Here is a 22,102-nt window from a genome sequence, read left to right as displayed (position 1 = left end):
ACGTAGTTGAAGAAAAAGAGTCTTAAAGGTGAAATATTACTTATTAACAGAAATATTCCACTATTTGTTATTGGTTGTAAAATAATTGACTGATAAAGTGTGTATATGCAAAGTATATCAATTTAAGAGTGATTAATAAATTGTCTTAATGAAATATAAAAGTTTTTGCCAAAAACATACAGGCCAGTCAATATTTCACTGCTGCTTGACTGCTGCTGCTGTTGCTGCTGTCCTAACCCTAGCCCATCATCAGCTGTGTCAATGCTGAATGGCTCTGGTACCCCTTCAAATACATGAGACTAGCAGCCTATGATGTCATACACCAGTTTATCTATCACAGTTAATGTCATAGTTAGGTAGGCGCCTGCGTATCTGTGGTGCCACACGTGTGGGGCACTCAGGTGCTGGGGGAAATGTCATTGTTATGAAGGGGCAGGGGTAAACCAGTGTATGCTGAGAGGCCTTGGTGTGAAAGTTCCCTGTCTGGTCCCCTGCCCTATACAGTGAGGGCAGTGAGGGCCTTTTTTACTCCCTCAGGGGCTGTGCAGCTGAGAGAGTGGTGTACATGAGGGTGAATGTGTGAGTGAGTGTGTGCCTGTCTTGGCTACCACCCTTCATTGGGGGAAGATAGCCAAGGTATTTAGATAGATTGATAGTCATTGACAGATGGACATTAAAAAAAATTATATATCAAATATGCAGTTCACTGCTATGAACTTATTAACTTTAAGCTGAAATAAAGGCATTGTGGCCAGTATAGCTGCATTCTGTGAGCACATAAAAAACTAACTAATATAAGTTTTACATATAAAGACATAACAACAACAAAAAAATACCAGTCTGCCGTTACTCATTCTTGCACTTGGCAATGCGAGGCTTTGATTTTTGTTGTACGTTGTACCAACGCCTCTCACAGTCATCCTGCGTACGGGGTCCACTCCCAGGGAAGGCACTGTCAGGATATAAATGTTAAGCAAGTTTCTTAATCGTTTCACTATGGCATGCTATTTATTTCCCATACCTTCTCCAATAACATTTAATACTTGCTGTGATGGAAAGCTAAACCAGTACCGGTATTTTATGTACATGCATCATAAGACATTAACTTTTTAGTTGTTATGAACATGGCCATAAATACTACTTTTCATTACCTACTTTTCTAAAATGCTTTTCTCTAAGTAGGATGATATTACACAATACAGCTATACAAAAAAAATCTAAGTATTAATCTTAATTCCATTCTTTTGAGTACTTCTAAATTAACATTATATCACCAGAAACTGTTTGACCAATGCTATCAAAATAATATTTTAATCTTACTTTACCATTCTCATCATATCTACCTATTCCGATATAGTCTTAACATAAAATACTTGTAAAAGTGTTGAGAGAGTGGCATGCCCCCCCCAAAAAAAAAATCTTAATAAGGAATAAATAAAATAACAGGTAAATATGACTTGACTCTCTTATACTAACCCCCTTTCCACCCTTACAAACTTGGGGACCTACCATGTTAGGTTAGGACGTGTTAGGTAGGGCAGGTTTAGCAGGAGTTGGTTTAGTTATGTTATATTGTTGAGGGAGTGGGGGTTGGAGCAGAAATGGTCATGATGATGCTATTCACATGGAGCAGTAGGAAAAAGTATGTCCTGTTTGGAAACTCTGTGGTTGTGTTTGTATACAAAAATACCTTTTTTTTTTCTTTTTTTTTTACGTCGCGGCCTATAGCGCCGGTAGGCTTCTTCCCGGTGGGGCCTGATGGTCGGCCCAAGGCTTCTTCCCGGTGGGTCCTGATGGTTGGCCCAGCCCGTTCTGGCGCAGGCGAGTGTTTATAGTGGCGCCATCTTGCATTAGCTCATGCTGCCCTCCCGGAGCTCATCTTTAATCCTAGAATCTAGAGTCCGGGTTGATAGGTGGTCTTCTGGACAGCGTGTGGGTAGTTTTAAGCCACTCGGCAGCGGCTGAAAAATCCTAGCTAGGTGGCACCGGGCGGGGATTGAACTCGCGTCCTCCTGAACGCGGTGCTGTTACTCTGTCGATTCAGCCACCGCCTCCCCGAGGTTAGGTTAGTTTGCAAGTTACTTGAATCATGGATATGTGAATATGTAACAAAAAAAATAAAAGCGTTAACCTTAATTTCATTATCTTGAGTACATTCCAATCTAACATTATATCACCATAATCTGTTTGACCAATGCTATAAATATACTATTTTAATCTTACTTTACCATTCTCACGAAACCTACCTGTTCCCATATAGTCTTGACATAAAGTACTTGTTAAAGTGTCCACAGTCTGGCATGCCTAGCATCCCCCCCCAATAAAAAATAAATAATAAACAAATAAAAATAAATAAAGAATAAAAAAAGGGCAAATATGCCTTAACTATCTATACCAACCCCCTCTTCCCCCCCAACAAACTTGGCATGTTAAGTTAGGATGTGTTCGGTAGGACGGGGAAGGTTTGGCACTTCAGGACCTACCATGTTAGGTTAGGACGTTTTAGGTAGGACAGGTTTAGCAGGAGTTGGTTTAGTTATGTTAGATTGTTGAGGGAGTGGGGGTTGCAGCAGAAATGGTCATGATGATGCTATTCACGTGAAGCAGTAGGAAAAAGTATGTTCTGTTTGGAAACTCTGTGGTTGTGTTTGTATACAAAAATACCCATTTGACGAGGTTAAGTTAGTTTGCAAGTTACTTGAATCATGAACATGTGAATATGTAACAAAAAAAATAAAAGCATTAACCTTAATTTCATTATCTTGAGTACATTCCAATCTAACATTATATCACCATAATCTGTTTGACCAATGCTATAAATATACTAATTTAATCTTACTTTACCATTCTCACAAAACCTACCTATTCCTATATAGTCTTGACATAAAGTACTTGTAAAAGTGTCCATAGTCTGGCATGCCTAGCATCCCCCCCCCACCCCCCAATAAAAAAAAAAATAAAAATAAAAATAAATAAAGAATAAAAACAGGGCAAATATGCCTTAACTATCTATACCAACCCCCTCTTCCCCCCCAACAAACTTGGCATGTTAAGTTAGGATGTGCTCGGTAGGACGGGGCAGGTTTGGCATGGTTAGGTTTAGATATGTTAGGTTGTTGAGGGAGAGGGGGTCGTGGCAGAAATGGTCATAATGAAACTATTCAGATACAGAATAAAAAGATATGTTCTGTTTGGAAGGTCAGTGCTTGTGTTATTATGCAAAAAATACCCAATTGATTAGGTTAGGTTAGTTTGTAAGCTAATTGAACCATGAATATGTGATTACTAACCTTGTTACAGCTTCTGCTACTTCAGTCCACGCTCTCTTCTTATCCTCAGGGGTGATACTCTTCCCATAACACCCTCTGATTATACGTATTTTTTCTTGAATTTGATGTAAGAAGACCGTTTCATCGGGCGACCAATTAAACTTACTCCTTTTCTGCGCTGGTTCCCCGGCCCGTAGATGTGCTCATTGGGGCAGATGACGTGGTTATGGTGCGGTAATTTCAGCAGAGCAAATCGTGACGCAGGAGGGGAGATAACGGTATTGACGAGTGACGGAGTAAAAGCAGCCTTTGAGGCTGCTTCTATCTGCCACAAAACTCAGTATTTTCTTGTGTTTGCCATTTATTATGTTTCTGTTGTACATTTATACATGTTTTCTTTATTTTTCTTTTGAATTATATACTTAATTCATGTCGGATGTTTACGTTTTGCACGGAGGCGTCCTTAGCAACGAGCCCGCCATAAAGAAGAAGAAGAAGAAGATAATAGTAGCCAGGATTTGCTAATACTTACACTCAAAGTTGACAAGGATAGCTTTTACACTTAATAATTTGAAACTATTAACTTTGATAGTAACTTTAAGAGTAAAGTTAATAGCTCTCGAGGATACGGGCCCAGGTCCACCGCTCTGGGAGAGTGCCCTTATAAACGGCACCGGTTTACAAGCCACCTTGAACCATAGCAACACTCCAGGGTCACCAATTGTAGGTGGTAGCAGGTGTTCCGAGTGCTAATTGGTTCACGGATAGAAAATCAATATCCGTCAGAGTTGTTTATTGACATAAAAATCGTACAGGTCATAAGGACAAACAAAACATACAGAAAAGGTGTTTGTGTGTGTGTATGAATGTTGTATGGTTTAGATGACATATAAATGTTAGTGTGTAGTAAACAATATGTATGAGTTAACAATAGGAGGACGAGGACAGACAGTGGAAGATAAACGAGTAACAAGAGACAAACATTAAAGACGCAACACGGACAACAAGGAGCGCGACGAGACAAGAACATCAAAACATTTACTAATTGAGTCTGTGCTGCCACACCATTTTCCTTGTCTCACCGGAGGAGAGTACGCGACCGTTTCAGCGGTGGCTTGCTACACACGTATTCCCGACCGTCTTGGAAACCGGCCCAACATACTAGACATCTTCCTTACCTCTAACCCTTCTGCTTACTCTGTCAAACTGTTCTCTCCGTTGGGCTCCTCCGATCGCAACCTTATTTCTGTATCCTATCCTATTGCTCCTGTACATCCTCTGGAAGCACCGAAGAGTCGATACTTCTGGTACTTTGCTTCAGCTCGGTGGGACGACCTAAGGATGTACTTTTCCGATTTCCCGTGGAATGATTACTGCTTCCACAACAGAGACCCCTCTGTGTGTGCCCACCGCATCAAAGATGTGAGTGTCTCTGGAATGGAGGTATACATTCCACGTACTTTCTCTATTCCCCATGCTAAAAAGCCTTGGTTTAATCACGCTTGTTCTCGTGCTGTCTAAGATAGAGAGGCAGCTCACAAACGCTACCAGAGCCTTCGAACACCCGCTAACCTTGATCTTTACATTTCCGCCCGGAATCGTGCCAATTATATTCTTCGACTTAACAAAAACGCCTTTATCCATAGCAAATGTCAACACCTTGCTTTCTCTAATTCTTCCAAATTCTGGTACTTAGCACAGTTGCTATCCATTTACAGGGGCCTTGTCCGCCCTCGTATGGAGTATGCATCTCATGTGTGCGGGGGGGTGTCCACTCACAAAACTCTCCTTGACAGAGTGGAGTCAAAGTTTCTTCGTCTCATCAGCTCTCCTCCTCACACTGATAGTCTTCTACCTCTCAAATTCCGCCGCCATGTTGCCTCTCTTTTTATCTTCTATCGATATTTTCATGCTGACTGCTCTTCTGAACTTGCTAACTGTATGCCTCGTCCCCTTCCGCGGCCCCGCTGCACACGACTTTCTACTCATACTCATCCCTATACTGTCCAAACCCCTTATGCAAGAGTCAACCAGCATCTTCACTCTTTCATCCCTCACGCTGGTAAACTCTGGAACAATCTTCCTTCATCTGTATTTCCTCCTGCCTACGACTTCAACTCTTTCAAGAGGGGGATTTCAGGATACCTCTCCTCACGAAATTGACCTCTCTTTTTGGACACTCCTTTGACCTCTATTCAGGAGCAGTAAATAGCGGGCTTTTATATATATATATATATATATATATATATATATATATATATATATATATATATATATATATATATATATATATATTTTTTTTTTTTTACGCCCTTGAACTGTCTCCTTAGCTGTAAAAAAAAAAAAAAAATCCTCCAGTTTCACTTCTTCCTCTTTCCCGCCTCTTCTTAACCCAGACAGCAGCACTGCCGTCTCATATATCTCTAAGGCTGAACTCTTTGCTCAAACTTTTTGTAACAACTCCAGTCTGGACGATTCTGGGCATATTCCTCCTATTTATCCCCCCTCTGACTCTTTTATGTCTGTTATTAAGATTCTTAAGAATGATGTTTGCTATGCCCTCTCTGGCCTCAACTCTCAGAAGGCTTATGGACCTGATGGAGTGCTTCCTATTGTCCTTATAAACTATGCTACCTAGTCAAACTCTTTCGCCTCTGCCTATCAACATCTACCTTTCCTTCTTACTGGAAGTACGCCTTCGTACAGCCTGTGCCTAAGAAGGGTGACTGTTCCAATCCCTCAAACTACTGCTCTATAGCTTTACTTTCCTGTCTATCTAAAGCTTTTGAATCAATCCTTAACCGGATGATTCAAAAGCACCTCTCCACTTCTAACCTTCTGTCTGATCGCCAGTATGGGTTCCATAAGGGGAGTTCTACTGACGATCTTCTTGCTCTCTCAACTGATTCTTGGTCATCTTCTCTTAGCCTCGGTGAAACTTTCTCAGTTGCGCTAGAAATATCGAAAGCCTTCGATAGAGTCTAGCACAAGTCTTTGCTTTCTAAACTGCCCTCTTTCGGATTCTATCCTTCTCTCTGTTCCTTTATCTCCAATTTCCTTTCCGACCGTTCTATCTCTGCTGTGGTAGACGGTCACTGTTCTTCCCCTAAATCTATTAACAGTGGTGTTCCACAGGGCTCTGTCCTATCACCCACTCTTTTCCTGTTATTCATAAATGATATTTTTTCCATAACAAACTGTCCTATCTACTCATACGCTGATGACTCCACTCTGCATTATTCAACTTCTTTCAACAGAAGACCCTCTCAACAGGAATTACATGACTCCAGACTGGAGGCTGCAGAACGCTTAACCTCAAACCTTACTATCATTTCCGATTGGGGTAAAAGGAACCTTGTGTCCTTCAATGCCTCAAAAACCCAATTTATCCACCTATTAACTCGACACAATCTTTCAAACACCTATCCACTGTTTTTCGACAACACTCAGCTTTCACCATCTTGAATACTAAACATCCTCGGTCTAATTTTAACTCAAAATCTTAACTGGAAACTTCACATCTCTCTCACTAAATCAGCTTCCTCGAGGTTGGGCGTTCTGTATCGTCTCCGCCAGTTCTTCTCCCCCGCACAGTTGCTATCCATATACAGGGGCCTTGTCCGCCCTCGTATGAAGTATGCATCTCACATGTGGGGGGGGCTCCACTCACACATTATTCTATGTATTTTGAACCCCATATATGTGCGTCACAAACTGCTAGAAACGCCAATGGGCGCAATGGGGGAGGGGGGGGGGTAGGGAGAGCGTAACACCCATGGGATTCGAGGGAGGGAAGACCCCTGTTAGCTAGGTTAGTCAAGTTATGTTGGAGTAGTTTAAATTTATTCGACACTGCGGGGCGACGAAAATATGCAGTGCAAGAAGGGACATGACGGCGGTGGCCCACTACACGGGCCGGTGTTGCGAGAAATACCTCTTGGTAGAAATAAGTGTCACTGCTGTCCACCACGCATGCTCAGTGGGGGAATACACAGCAGGAAAAAACATTAATTTCCCTGGTTTTGTTCTAGTTTGTCCACTTGTGAACTTGGTGAGCGGTGAGTGAAATACAGAAACAGTGAGCAAGTTGAACCTCTCTGAGATAGTTTGTGGTGGCGGCAACAGGTGATTTGTAAAATTGAGAAAAGCCTTGCCCACCCAGTTCATTGGTTCATCCGTCAGCTCCATGGCAATGTGCTGTCACTACGTCACCTTTTTGAAAATCTCGATGGTAAAACAAGTGGGCCACATGGCTTCGCAGGACCAATTGGGAAAAGCAATCTCTAACAGGACTGTTCCTGACACACTGTCAAGGAGAAATCCAGGAAACCTAAACCACTCCAGATGGCTCACAACAGCCAATAGGATTCTCCGCCTGTATGCTGGTACACAACATCCAACAGAACAACGTAAAACACTTTTTTTTTTTTACAACAAAGGAGACAGCTCAAGGGCACACAAAAAGGAAACAATAATAAAAAAAAGCCCGCTACTCGCTGCTCCTAAAAAAAGAGTCAAAAGAGGTGTCCGAAAGAGTGGTCAATTTTGGTAGGAGAGGTGTCATGATACCCTCCTCTTGAAAGAGTTCAAGTCGTAGGCAGGAGGAAATACAGATGAAGGAAGGCTGTTCCAGAGTTTACCAGCGTGAGGGATGAAAGAGTGAAGATGCTGGTTAACTCTTGCATAAGGGGTTTGGACAGTATAGGGATGACCATGAGTAAAACGTCGTGTGCAGCGGGGCCGCGGAATCAAGTTCAGAAGAGCAGTCAGCGTGAAAATAGCGATAGAAGATAGAAAGAGAGGCAACATCGCGACGGAATTTAAGAGGTAGAAGACTATCAGTTGGAAGAGGAGAGCTGATGAGACGAAGAGCCTTAGACTCCACTCTGTCCAGAAGAGCTGTGTGGGTGGACCCCCCCCACACGTGAGATGCATACTCCATACGAGGGCGGACAAGGCCCCTGTATATGGATAGCAACTGTGCGGGGGAGAAAAACTGGCGGAGACGATACAGAACTCCCAACCTCGAGGAAGCTGATTTAGCGAGAGAGGAGATATGAAGTTTCCAGTTGAGATTTTGAGTTAAGGATAAACAAAGGATATCTAGTGTTGAAGAAGGTGACAGCTGAGTGTTGTCGAAGAATAGGGGATAGGTGTTTGAAAGATTGTGTTGAGCTGATAGGTGGATAAATTGAGTTTTTGAGGCATCGAAGGACGCAAGGTTCCTTCTACCCCAATCGGAAATGATAGCAAAGTCTGAGGTTAAGCGTTCTGCAGCCTCCAGTCTGGAGTCGTGTACTTCCTGTTGGGATGGCCTTCTATTGAAAGAAGTTGAATACTGCAGAGTGGAATCGTCGGCGCATGAGTGGACAGAAGATCATTGATGAATAACAAGAAGAGAGTGGGTGATAGGACAGAACCCTGTGGAACACCACTGTTGATAGGTTTAGGGGAAGAACAGTGACCGTCTACCACCGCAGAGATACAACGGCCGGAAAGGAAACTGGAGATAAAGGAACAGAGAGAGGGATAGAATCCGAAAGAGGGCAGTTTAGAAAGCAAAGACCTGTGCCAGACTCTATCGAAGGCTTTCGATATGTCTAGCGCAACTGAGAAAGTTTCACCGAAACGCCTAAGAGAGGATGACCAAGAGTCAGTTAAGAGAGCAAGCAGATGGCCAGTAGAACGCCCCTTGAGGAACCCATACTGGCGATCTGATAGAAGGTTAGAAGTGGAAAGGTGCTTTTGAATCTTCCAGTTAAGGATTGATTCAAAAGCTTTAGATAGACAGGAAAGTAAAGCTATAGGGCGGTAGTTTGAGGGATTGGAACGGTCACCCTTCTTAGGCACAGGCTGTACAAAAGCATACTTCCAGCAGGAAGGAAAGATAGATGTTGATAGGCAGAGACGAAAGAGTTTGACCAGGCAGGGTGTCAGCACGGAAGCACAGTTTTTAAGGACAATAGGAGGCACTCCATCAGGTCCATAAGCCTTCTGAGAGTTGAGGCCAGAGAGCTCTCTGGCCTCAACTCTATACCCTATACCCTAGGGTACAGAAAACATCATTTGGAATAATTTTAATAACAGGCATAAAGGAGTCAGAGGGGGGATGAGTAGGAGGAATATGCCCAGAATCGTCCAGAGTGGAGTTTTTATAAAAAAGTTTGAGAGAAGAGTTCAGCCTTAGAGATAGATGAGACGGCAGTGTTGCCGTCAGGACTAAGGATTGGAGGGAAAGATGAAGAAGTGAAGTTGGAGGAGATGTTTCTGGCTAGATGCCAGAAGTCACGGGAAGAGTTAGAGAAAGCAAGGTTTTGGCATTTTCTATTAATGAAAGAGTTTTGGTTAGTCGGAGAATAGATTTGGCACGATTCCGGGCAGAAATGTAAAGTTCATAATTAGCATTAGTTTGAAGGCTCTGGTATCTTTTGTGAGCTGCCTCTCTATCATTGACAGCACGTGAACAAGCGTGATTAAACCAAGGCTTTTTAGCGTGAGGAGTAGAGAAAGAACGAGGAATGTATTCCTCCATTCCAGAGACAATCACCTTTGTGATGCGCTGAGCGCACACAGAGAGGTCTCTATCCAGGAAGCAATAATCATTCCACGGGAAATCGGGAAAGTACATCCTCAGGTCGTCCCACCGAGCTGAAGCAAAATGCCAGAAGCATCGCCTCTTCATTGGGTCCAGAGGATGTAGAGGAGCGAAAGGACAGGATACTGAAATAAGGTAGTGATCGGAGGAGCCCAACGGAGAGAACAGTTTGACAGAATAACCAGAAGGGTTAGAGGTAAGGTATGTTGGGCCGGTCTCCAAGACCGGGAATAAGTGTAGGGTGCTGAACCAACTGCTCTAGGTCGTTGAGGAGGGCAAAGTTGTAGGCTTGTTCACCAGGCTGGTCAGTGAAAGAGGATGAAAGCCAAAGCTGGTGGTGAACATTGAAATCTCCCAAGATGGAGGGAAGGTGGAAAATTCAGAAGAGTCAAGGTCGTGTACACGAGAGCAAGTGATGTCGTTGCGCACGTAGACTCAACATCCAGCTTTGGATTGAAATTTAGGATAGAGATAGTAGGAGGGAACAGAGTAGAGATTGCTGTCAGTAGCCTCAGAGACCTGTGTTTCGGTGAGGAAGTGAAGGTGAGGTTTAGAGTAGGAGAGATAGTGTTCTACTGATTGAAAATTCTGTATCCTACATATCATGAAAATATGAAATAGAAGTACTTAGCTACAAAATAACATATACAAGAGGTCGTTGTGGTTAATGCTGTCCATATGTTTGTCAACAAATGATAAGCGATGGACCGACGGAGTGGATCATCCGTGCCGAGCGGCCGCTATTTCGCTGACGTCATTTTGAGGTCATTATTAACGTCGACGGATCCTTCAAAACGGAATAGTGGGAACCTCGCCTTACTCATTTCCCTCACCTCCTTCCTTTTCCTCCATCCCCTCCTCTCCTCCCTTATTTTTTCTCTCCCTCACCTTCCTTTACTTACATCCCTCTCTCCCTCTTATCACCTCCCTTACTCCTTACCTCCCTCCATCCCCTCCTTTCCTCCCTTATTCTCTCTCTCCTCCCTTTCACTCCATCCCCTCCTTTCTCTCCCTCTCCCCTCCCTTCTCTTCCATCTTCTCTCCTCCCTTACTCTTTCTCTCCCTCTCCTTCCTTTTCGTCCTCTCCTCCCTTCCCTGTTTCCACCTCCCTCCTCCCTTACTTTCTCTCCCTCTCCTCCCTTACTCTTTCTCAGTCACGTTGTTTTGTTTTGAGGTGAGCCGAGTACCGCCCCCCGCCTCCCCCTCCACCCCTCTATTGTTATATATTTCCATTATTTCTATTTCCCTGCCTTCTGTTTCCTCCATTCCTTCTTTCCTCTTCTTTATTCTTCTGTAATTCTCCTTTATCACACTTCTCATATTACTGTTATTATAATTATAATTATTATTGTTATTATTATTATTATTATTATTATTATTATTATTATTATTATTATTATCATCGTCATTATTATCTCTCTCATATAGAAGAAGAAGAAAAAAAAAACTATTAAAACAAGAACAAGAAAAAAACGACCTTTATCTGTGGAAAAGGATTATAATTGGTTTCATGCACTTAATTAACATTCCTTCCTTTACTGTTTTGTATTATCATATTACGAGTCTTATCATTTCCTCCACTGCATGAATATTGCACACATGTTTATTGTATTAACTGAAAATCACACAGTATGCGCTAACCACTCTTGCAGGAAGGCTGTTACAGTGGCGGACGACTCAATTCGAGGAAGGAAGGAAGGAGGGAGGGAGGGAGGGGGCGGGAAAACAATTAATTATCTTCTTTATTCTTTGTTCCATATCTCATAATAGAAGGGTGTCGATCCAGTGCAGATGTAGCTAACAGATGTGGAGTAAAGGACCTGCATGGAAACAGTGCTCAGAAGGGAAAGACTCCGATGGTTTGGACATGTAAAGAGAGCAGGGGAGGATACAGTGCTGGGAGTTGTGGAGAGAATGGTAAGATAGGGTGTCCGGTGCAGATGTAGCTAACAGATGTGGAGTAGAGGACCTGGAAAGTTTTTTTTATTTTTTTTACATGTGACCTAAAGCGCCGGTAGGCTTTTTTTTTTACTAGGGGGCTGATGGTGGGCCCGAGCCCGTTATGGCGCAGACAATTGTTTATTGTGGCGCAATTATTATTGGCTCATGCTGCCCCCCGGAGATCATTCTTGATTTCACTTGCATAGCTTCTTCTAGAGTCCGGGTTGGTGGGTAGTCTTAGGCCCCTCGGCGGTGACTGAAAAATCTCAGGTGGTTAGCGGCAGATTCGAACCGTCATCATCATCAACGCTGCGAATGCGGGGCCGGCACGCTAACCACTCCGCCACCACCTCAGAAGGGAAAGACTCCGATGGTTTGGACATGTTAAGAGAGCAGGGGAGGATACAATGCTGGGAGGTTTGGAGAGATTGGCAAGACAGGATACCCAGTTCAGATGTAACTAACAGATGTGGAATAGAGGACCTGGAAACAGTGCTCAGAAAGGAGACTCCTATAGTTTGGACACGTGAAAAGCAGGGGAGGATACAGTGCTAGGAGTTTTGGAGAGATTGAAAGTAAAAGGAAGGAGACCAGGTGGTAGACCTAGGAAAACGTGGAGAAGGTGTATACAGGAAGACTTGGCAGTGATGGGATTGGATGAGCATCAGGCAGAAGACAGAGCAGAATAGAGGAGACCCATAAAGCGTCCAACCGCTCAGGAAGAGTGAAAACGGACGTTAAACGAAATTATGATGATGATGATGATATCTCATAATAGAAGAAAAGAAAAGAACTAAGAACATTAAGTGACCTGTGGAAAGGATTAAAGCACTTCTGCTACTCCCGGATACGTTCAGTTCACTCCCGACGCTGTAAAGTTACTGTCAATGGAAATGGAGTTGATCGTTTCCGCACTGACGTCTTCTGCGGGGAGACTGTTCCAGTGGCGGACGACTCTGTTCGAGGAAGGAAGTATGGAGGAGGGAGGGATGGGAGCGAGAGTTTTTATTATTTTCGTTAATCTTTGTTCTCTCGTTCCATCTCATCCTTCCACATGCTCACTGCCACATATACTTCACTGCTATGTTACTTAACTTTAATTTCTGATCATTTCACTTTACTTTCAGATTAAATAAGTTAATTTCCTCTGCATTGCGCCACGTAGGGCGACAGCAGACGCTTTTAAAATTAGGAACAGCAGACGCTTTTAAAATCAGGAACAGCAGACACTTTTAAAATTAGGAACAGCAGACGCTTTTAAAATTAGGAACAGCAGACGCATTATAAATTAGGAACAGCAAACGCATTATAAATTAGGAACAGCAAACGCATTATAAATTAGGAACAGCAAACGCATTATAAAATAGGAACAGCAAACGCATTTAAAATTAGGTAGAGTAATCAGTAAAATTAACTTGAGAAACAAACAAAGATTAATGTGATTCTGAGGGGAAGTAAACACCCGTTTATTTTATATATATATATATATATATATATATATATATATATATATATATATATATATATATATATATATATATATATATATATATATATATCTGTACATCATCAAGACCCCAAGACCCAGACCAAGCATTCCTAAACGTATAGTATAGTCGCAGCACATGAGTCTGAGGTCTTCGTTATCGTGCTCTGGGAAATTGCCATTACACATGCACACACACATACAGCTACATAATCAGCGACCTTATTTATTTTTTTATTTTTTTTTACAACAGAGGAGTGGCCGAAAGATAGAGAAGAGCTGTGTGAGTGGAGCCGCCCACATACGTGCGATGCATACTCCATACGAGGGCAGACAAGGCCCCTGTATATGTAGAGCAACTGTGCGGGGGAGAAGAACTGGAGGAGACGATACAGAACGCCCAACCTCGAGGAAGCTGATTTAGTGAAAGAAGAGTGTGACGTGTCCAGTTAAGATTTTGAGTTAAGGATAGACCGAGGATATTTAGTTCTGAAGAATTATAAGGTGACAGCTGAGTGTAGTTGAAGAATAGGGGATAGGTGTTTGGAAGATTGTGTCGAGTTGATAGGTGGAGAAATTGGGTTTTTGAGGCATTGAAGGACACAAGGTTCCTTTTATCCCAATCGGAGATGATAGCAAGGTCTGAGGTTAAGGATTCTGCAGCCTCAGTCTTATAAACTAAAACAGATTTTTACGACAATTTCAATAATATTATTAATACTGACAAATGTCCCCTATGCGTAGACTATCATATAACATCGTAGAAGCCATGATACCAGGTTGACAGAGCACGATAATTCACACCTCAGTCTCGGGTGCCGCGACTAAAGCCAAGGCTGTTACACAGAGACAGCCTTGGCACACCACAACTATAACTCCTCCTCCTCATCTCTCTCCTTTCCCTTCCCTCCTCTTCCTCCTCACTCAGGCTTAGTGATGCGGAAGACGAAGACGAGACCCTCCTTGTCACAGAAATAGTTTGGGACGATGCGCCGCTCCACCTGAAGGAATTATGACCATCATTTCAAATACGTGACCTTCTCCCCCTGGCCAGCTGCTGACCATCTCCTTATACCAGTGTGTTGTGACAGGCGCCCATACAGTGAACAGCCCCGCCAGACAGAAACCTTGATTAGAGTAAATGTTTTCTTGTACCAACGTTGTCAGATAGTTGTACTCAGTCTCTTATATTTACCAACTTCCGACCCCAAAACTGTCTCCTGGGGCTCAATAAATAGATTAATTTATATCTGTCGTTAAAATAGTTAATTCCTGATGTTTCTTGGCAATAGTTAGGTGTCAAAAAACGGTAAATACTATGCTCTGAGTACGATAATCTGGCAACGGTGCTCCCTACCTTCTTCCACTTCCCGTCCGCCTCCAGCTGGTCTATGTAAGGCTCCAGCTTGTCCTTGTATGAAGGCATGGTCTGTAGGAACTCATGGCGCATCACGATGATCACGAAGCCTCCTGGAGTGCCGGAGAGGAGGAAATCAGTTAATCATTGGGGCATACGCTAGGGGGCGCGTCGTCTAGCCCACCCTAGGGAGACCGCCTCAAGGTTTACTCCAGGCAAATCTGAAGTCTCTATGTAGGCTCTTTCCCATCCTAAACGGCGCCCAAGTTCGCCTGTTTGAGAAGCCTCTCGTAAAAGTTGCTGGGATTACCATGAACTGTTTTGCGATCCTATAGTAGGAGTAGGTAGGAAGACACCTACCAAACGGGCGTGACCTACTCCCGGTGAGGATATATGGGAAGCGAGGAGGGTGTTGAAGCCCTTCAAAGACCCTTCCCATGTCCTCACTAACCGTTTCCATTTTGTCTCATCAACACCAGAGAGCAGTTCAGCATGCTCTCTAAAGACAGTTCCTCTCTCTTTCTACACCACACTACATTCCCCCAGGGAGGACTCCCCTTCTGGCTGCCGACTTGAGAGGTGTCCTGATAACTCCTCGAACCTCCTCCTTATCAATTTCTGCAACATTCGTGGTCTTCGTTCTAATTTTCATTCTGTGGAATACCATCTCTCCTCCTCTAAACCTTATTTTCTTTCTCACCGAAATACAGTTTACTGAGGCTACTAACAGCAACTTCTACTCTGTTCCCTCCTACTATCTCTATCCTAAATTTCAATCCAAAGCTGGATGTTGCGCCTACGTGCGCAACGGCATCACTTGCTCTCGTGCCCACGACCTTGACTCTTCTGAATTTTCCACCATCTGGCTAAGACTTCATTGTCATTCTATTACTAAATATATCTGTGCTGTTTATCTATCACCTAACTCTACTAACTATGTAAAATTCTTGGAATATTTGAATTCTAAAGTGGAGCACATCATGACTCCCTCTCCCTTCGCTGAAATCTCCATCATGGGAGATTTCAATCTTCACCACCAGCTTTGGCTTTCATCCTCTTTCACAGACCAGCCTGGTGAAGAAGCCTACAACTTTGCTCTCCTCAACGACCTAGAGCAGTTGGTTCAGCACCCTACACGTATTCCCGACCGTCTTGGAGACAGGCCCAACATTCTAGACCTCTTCCTTACCTCTAATCCTTCTGCTTATTCTGTCAAACTGTTCTCTCTGTTGGTCTCCTCCGATCACAACCTTATTTCTGTATCCTGTCCTTTCGCTCCTGTACATCCTCTGGACCCACTGAAGAGGCGATGCTTCTGGCATTTTGCTTCAGCTCGGTGGGACGACCTGAGGATGTACTTTTCCGATTTCCCGTGGAATGATTACTGCCTCCAGGAGAGAGACCCCTCTGTGTGTGCCCAGTGCATATCAGAGGTGATTGTCTCTGGAATGGAGGCACACATTCCACGTTCTTTCTCTACTCCTCATGCTAAAAAGCCTTGGTTTAATCATGCTTGTTCTCGTGCTATTAAAGATAGAGAGGCAGCTCACAAAAGGTTCCAGAGCCTTCGAACTCCCGCTAACTATGACCTTTACATTTCAGCCCGGAATCGTGCCATATCTATTCTCCGACTTACCAAAACTTCTTTTTATCAATAGAAAATGTCAACACCTTGCTTCTTCTAATTCTTCCCGTGACTTCTGGCATCTAGCCAAAAATATCACTTCTTCCTCTTTCCCTTCTCTCCTTAACCCTGACGGCAGCACTGCCGTCTCATCTGTCTCTTAGGTTGAAGTCTTCGCTCATACTTTCTGTAAGAACTCCACCCTGGAGGATTCTGGGCATATTCCTCCTACTCATCCCCCCTCTGACTCCTTTATGCCCGTTATTAAGATTCTTCCAAATGATGTTTTTTATGCCCTCTCCGGCATCAACTCTCAGAAGGCTTATGGACCTGATGGAGTGCCTCCTATTGTCCTTAAAAACTATTCTTCCATGCTGACACCCTGCCTGGTCAAACTCTTTCGTCTTTGCCTATTAACATCTGCCTTTCCTTTTTGCTGGAAGTATGCCTTTGTACAGCCTGTGCCTAAGAAGGGTGACCGTTCCAATCCATAAAACTACCGCCCTATAGCTTTACTTTCCTGTCTATCTAAAGCTTTTGAATCAATCCTTAACCGGAAGATTCAAAAGCACCTTTCCACTTCTAACCTTCTATCTGATCGCCAGTATGGGTTCCACAATGGGCGTTCTACTGGCGATCTTCTTGCTCTCTGAACTGACTCTTGGTCATCCTCTCTTAGCCATATCGAAAGCCTACGATAGAGTCTGGCACAAGTCTTTGCTTACTAAACTACCCTCTTTCGGATTATATCCCTCTCTCTGTTCCTTTATCTTCAGTTTCCTTTCCGGCCGTTGTATCTCTGCGGTGGTAGACGGTCACTGTTCTTCCCCTAAACCTATCACAGTGGTGTTCCACAGGGCTCTGTCCTATCACCCACTCTCTTCTTGTTATTCATCAATGATATTCTTTCAATAACAAATTTTCCTGTCCACTCATACGCCGACGACTCCACTCTGCATTATTCAACTTCTTTCAATAGAAGGCCATCCCAACAGGAAGTACACGACTCCAGACTGGAGGCTGCAGAACGCTTAACCTAAGACCTTGCTATCATTTCCGATTGTGGTAAAACAAACCTTGTGTACTTCAATGACTCAAAAACTCAATTTCTCCACCTATCAACTCGACACAATCTTTCAAACACCTAACCCCTATTCTTCAACAACACTCAGCTGTCACCTTCTTCAACACTAAATATCCTCGGTCTATTCTTAACTCAAAATCTCAACTGGAATCAGCTTCCTCGAGGTTGGGCGTTCTGTATCGTCTCCTCCAGTTCTTCTCCCCTGCACAGTTGCTATCTATATATAGGGGCCTTGTCCGCCCTCGTATGGAGTATGCATCTCACGTGTGTGGGGGGGGGGCTCCACTCACACAGCCTTTCTGGACAGAGTGGAGTCTTAGGCTCTTAGTCTCATCAGCTCTCCTTCAACTGATAGTTTTCTACCTCTTAAATTCCGTCGCGATGTTGACTCTTTTTATCTTCTATCGCTATTTTCACGATGACTGCTCTTCTGAACTTGCTAACTGCATGCCTACCTTCCTCCCGCGGCCCCGCTGCACACGACTTTCTACTCATGCTCATCCCATACTGTCCAAACCCCTTATGCCAGATTTAACCAGCATCTTCACTCTTTCATCCCTCACGCTGGTAAACTCTGGAACAATCTTCCTTCATCGGTATTTCCTCCGGCCTACGACTTGAACTCTTTCAAGAGGAGGGTATCAGGACACCACTTCTCCCGAAATTGACCCCTCTTTCGGCCACCTCTTTTGATTTTTTGTTCTCAGGAGCAGCGAGTAGCGGGCTTTTTTTTTTATATTATTGTTTCCTTTTTTTGCGCCCTTGAGCTGTCTCCTTTGTTGTAAAAACACTCTCACACTCACGCACGCACGCACGCACGCACGCACGCACGCACGCTCACTCACTCACCGTTCTTTGCGACGCGCACCAGGTCGTCGAGGCCACTGAGTGGGATATGACCTTCGCCCATACCGCCCGAGATGACCACCAGGTCGTATGTGTCTGAGAGAGAGAGAGAGAGAGAGAGAGAGAGAGAGAGAGAGAGAGAGAGAGAGAGAGAGAAAATGTAGAAGAAAAATACGTATATTAATCTTTAAATATGAAACAACAACAATAACAATAATTCCACTCACACAGCTCTCCTGGACAGAGTGGAGTCTAAGGCTCTTCGTCTCATCAGCTCTCCTCCTCTTACTGACAACCTTCTACCTCTTAAATTCCGCCGCTGTGTTCCCTCTTTTTCTATCTTCTATCGATATCTTCATGATGACTGCTCTTCTGAACTTGCTAACTGCATGCCTCCTTCCCTCACGCGGCCCCGCTGCACACGACTTTCTACTCATGCTCATCCCTATACTATCCAAAACCCTTATGCAAGAGGTAAACTCTGGAACAACCTTCCTTCGTCTGTATTTCCTCCTGCCTATGACTTGACATATTTCAAGAAGAGTGTATCAAGACACCTCTTCACTCGAAATTGACCTCTCTTTTGGGTACTCTTTACTTTTATATTTTATGGGAGCGGCGAGTAGCGGGCTTTTTTTTAACTCTTCTTGTTGCCCTTGAGCCGTGTCCTTTGATGTAAAAAAACAAATCACTAATACCTTTGGGCACGGTGGAGTGTCCGCTGCCGATAAACTCCAGGAAGTCGTTGGTATAGATGCCAGTCTCCCGCTGCTTCATCATGCCCTCCGACGGGTCCACAGCGTCTATGTGCCTGTGGGAGTGGCTGTAGTAGTTGTAGAAGTAGCAGTATTAGTAGTATTGGGATGTTTCGTTTAGTCGGCGCAACATCTGTGGTCATATGCCGGAGAGAGACAGGAGGGGAAGGAATTATAGGAGAAGGGAACAGATCCCAGGAGACGGGACACAGCCCCCGATTAATACCTGGTACCCATTCACTGCTGGGCGGACAGGTGCGTAGGGTATCGGAAAAGCCGCCCCAAAATTTCCACTCTGCCCGGGAATCGAACCCAGGCTCTCTCGGTTGTGAGCCGAGTGTGCTAACCACTGTACCACGAAGCCCCCAGTATTAGTAGTAGAAGTTATAGCATTAGTAGTAGTTGTTGGGAATCAGTAAATTTACCCTACCCAACAGTTAGGTCACTCGCAAAGTGAATAACACACCCGTCAGACAATCCCAAAGAAACAAGTGCTTACCAGCTATTAGGTGGTGAAGGTATCCAACAAGCACCTCCAGACAGCCGAACAAATGATAATCCTACCGGATCCGTGTAGTAAAACTCTATGTCTCAAATAACTGCTGGGGGCACTTAGCTGAGAAGCGGGTTTCAAAAGATATTGTTGTCTCTGAAGTCTCGTTGCCGGGTGTAGTATCCCTCGAGTCAGGTAATAGAAGGCACACTGCGTCCGAGTTAATGGGTGGGCTGCAGTGCCTTGGTCTTTACTTTGTGAAGGCCGGTGGTGGAGTGAGAGAAAACCAACCACGTGGGTCTGAAGCGATATTTTTAATTTCTCTCGCCAGATGGCGTGGCTTTCCTCTCTGTTTTCATCGGTTAAATTAAATAATCCTCGCTCTTTAATTATAATTCAGCAAGAACAATTAGTTATTATTTCATGAAAGGAAACACTTCACTATTGTTATTCCTTTCATGGTAAATATGGTTAGTCTTCAGGCAGTGAATAAGTTGATTCTGTCTCGGTTTGGGAGCCGATGACCGAAGTATTTAAGTACCCTCCAAGGCTTATTTGAGCTCAGACGATACTCATTGTTGGCTTGAATTCTCGGCCCGAGACCAGTTCCATAATGGAATTAGTTAATTTGTCTAATCCCCCGGTTAACTGGCCTAATTCCTAACATAGTATAGTCTATCGATTTTAACTTGAGCCCTTGGGCGCGACACAAGGATTCCCCACGAGACCGCGCTGGTGCCACACCACTCCATTACTCTCCTCAGAGAGGGTGGCTACCTCTCTCTCTCTCTCTCTCTCTCTCTCTCTCTCTCTCTCTCTCTGCATGGCTGCGCAGGGCACGAGAGTGAGATTTACTTCATTTGTCCATTGTGGCGTAACGCTGAATGGTGCGGCCTGGCGCCTGTTGCCACGGTCCGTCAGGCGGCAACGTTGCATGAACCACGTTGCCAAGTGATATGGAAGGTTTACTGAGTCGTTGTCTTTCCCTCTAATCCCAGGTCGAGTGCCCCAGTCTGCGGGATCTGCGAGAGCAGTACCTCTCCCGGTGTCGTTATGTACATGGGAATTTTTCCCTTTCCCTAATGCTGGGAGAAAAGGCGCTCACCCCTGGACATGACGTCATAGGGTATCTGCAGGAGATGGGCATCCTCCATCTCCTGTAGGGTCTCTTCATAGAAAGTTCTTTGTATTTCACTAATGCATTTTTTAATAAACATTTTATTATATTTTAAACTAGTGCTATATCTGAATGGACCATTTCAAAACTATCTTCCTAATAACTTTTATCACCCTTAGATTATTTTAATTATTTGCCTTCCATTTTATTACTCCGGTGCCATATAACCAAGATGTTGCGGCGCCATGAAATAAACTCTATATCAATCAATCAATCAATCCCTCTAACCCCAAGCCATTCATAACACCACGCAGTCGTATTATGAATGTATGTAAATTCCATAAATAGATAACGTACAGACTAACAGTGTGACAAAACGCCATGCGCAGGTCATCGCTAGATCTGTAAACAATGGGGATTTCCCCGGGCCAAGCCACGGGGCTCCATTTTAAGTTAGAATCGATGGACTATAGTAATGCCGCTCCTGCCCGCTCCCAGTTCCAACCCAGCGGCCCTGCCTCTACACAAACTGCTGTAATTTCCAACACATCATCTTTATCTTTTGGCGTTGGACTCGTGTTGAGGCTGAGGCACTGGCAGGCAGGAGGCAGTGGACTGGAGGATATTTAAGTATGGTCACCGGACATCCCCCTGTCTGCGGCCCTGCGGCACCCCAGCCCGTCCCGGCGGCCACGTCCAGCACCCTGGCCTTGGCTCGCCGCTCCGGTAGTACCCAACGCAGCGCCTCCTCCAGCGTGATGGCGGGGCCACGGTACCCGCCTTTCCAGATCATCTAAGGGGAAGGGGAAGCGGGTGATTGCAGGTGCGTACCCCAGGGGCCGCATCACTTCACTCCCGGACCTCACGGAGTAGTCGCCAGTTTAACGCAAAATCATTCCAGCGATACTCCATGATTCTGCATAGGCACTTGGTACTGAAGCCATCTCTCTCTCTCTCTCTCTCTCTCTCTCTCTCTCTCTCTCTCTCTCTCTCACCATCTTCTCGTAGTTCTCGGACCACTCGTCGTACCCAGCCGCCATCTCCTCCGGCGTGATCCCCGACCTGTGGACGTTCTCGTTCGCCCTCATTGCCACGTCGCCCCGACTGCCGCCCTCAGACATTATCCTGCAGCAGGGAAGAGACGGGAGAATCACAGGCAGGGCATGACTACAGTACAGTATAATTCCTTTATACATCCTTCATATATTTACGAAGGTAGGTACTGTTTTCTAGCCCCGCGCCGCACTCCTCGCTGATTTGCCGGCTGGCTCTCAAGCTCCGCCCACCTCCATGACAGGTGTGGCCCGCCTCCCTCTCTCTCTCTCTCTCTCTCTCTCTCTCTCTCTCTCTCTCTCTCTCTCTGGAATACACTAAGCAATCACATAATTAGTGCAGCGACGATAGCTTGGTTTAATAGTAGACTGGATAGCTACATGGACGAGGATGACAGGTGATGGTGAGGTGTGGGTGCAGTAAGGCTCTCCGGCTTATTGCACGGCCAGCTGAAGTTGCTCTCTCTCTCTCTCTCTCTCTCT

The 22,102-nt window shown here is 44.5% G+C and overlaps 2 protein-coding genes across 2 annotated transcripts; both read right to left on the bottom strand.

Annotated features, from left to right (window-relative positions):
* Nucleotides 1-13,367: 13,367 nt before the first annotated feature.
* Nucleotides 13,368-20,167, bottom strand: LOC127002459 (uncharacterized). Its single transcript, XM_050868436.1, has 4 exons — nucleotides 18,901-20,167; nucleotides 18,206-18,298; nucleotides 14,649-14,761; nucleotides 13,368-14,292 (listed from the first exon to the last, which is right to left on the bottom strand). Exons 1-4 carry the CDS (start codon nucleotides 18,980-18,982, stop codon nucleotides 14,212-14,214), a joined length of 369 nt encoding a protein of 122 aa, XP_050724393.1. The 5' UTR covers nucleotides 18,983-20,167; the 3' UTR covers nucleotides 13,368-14,211.
* An 899-nt stretch (nucleotides 20,168-21,066) lies between these two features.
* On the bottom strand, nucleotides 21,067-21,902 carry LOC127002458 (uncharacterized). Its single transcript, XM_050868435.1, has 2 exons — nucleotides 21,563-21,902; nucleotides 21,067-21,360 (listed from the first exon to the last, which is right to left on the bottom strand). The coding sequence occupies exons 1-2, from the start codon at nucleotides 21,761-21,763 to the stop codon at nucleotides 21,088-21,090; spliced, it is 474 nt and encodes a 157-aa protein (XP_050724392.1). The 5' UTR covers nucleotides 21,764-21,902; the 3' UTR covers nucleotides 21,067-21,087.
* Between the last annotated feature and the right edge of the window lie 200 nt (nucleotides 21,903-22,102).

Source organism: Eriocheir sinensis, chromosome 23 (assembly GCF_024679095.1).
Source record: "Eriocheir sinensis breed Jianghai 21 chromosome 23, ASM2467909v1, whole genome shotgun sequence".
Classification (NCBI taxonomy): Eukaryota; Metazoa; Arthropoda; class Malacostraca; order Decapoda; family Varunidae; genus Eriocheir; species Eriocheir sinensis.
Note: the sequence above shows the minus strand (reverse complement) of the source record. Positions and strands in the feature narration are given on the sequence as shown.

What these genes read in the sequence shown, in the direction of transcription:
- LOC127002459 (XM_050868436.1), bottom strand. Translation starts at nt 18,982, where the DNA reads ATGATGAAGCAGCGGGAGACTGGCATCTATACCAACGACTTCCTGGAG. An exon ending in ACACTCCACCGTGCCCAAAG is followed by an intron (nt 18,299 to 18,900) that starts GTATTAGTGATT and finishes TCTCTCTCTCAG; the next exon opens with ACACATACGACCTGGTGGTC. An exon ending in GGTGCGCGTCGCAAAGAACG is followed by an intron (nt 14,762 to 18,205) that starts GTGAGTGAGTGA and finishes CCGGCACTCCAG; the next exon opens with GAGGCTTCGTGATCATCGTG.
- LOC127002458 (XM_050868435.1), bottom strand. Translation starts at nt 21,763, where the DNA reads ATGTATAAAGGAATTATACTGTACTGTAGTCATGCCCTGCCTGTGATT. An exon ending in CCGAGAACTACGAGAAGATG is followed by an intron (nt 21,361 to 21,562) that starts GTGAGAGAGAGA and finishes CCTTCCCCTTAG; the next exon opens with ATGATCTGGAAAGGCGGGTA.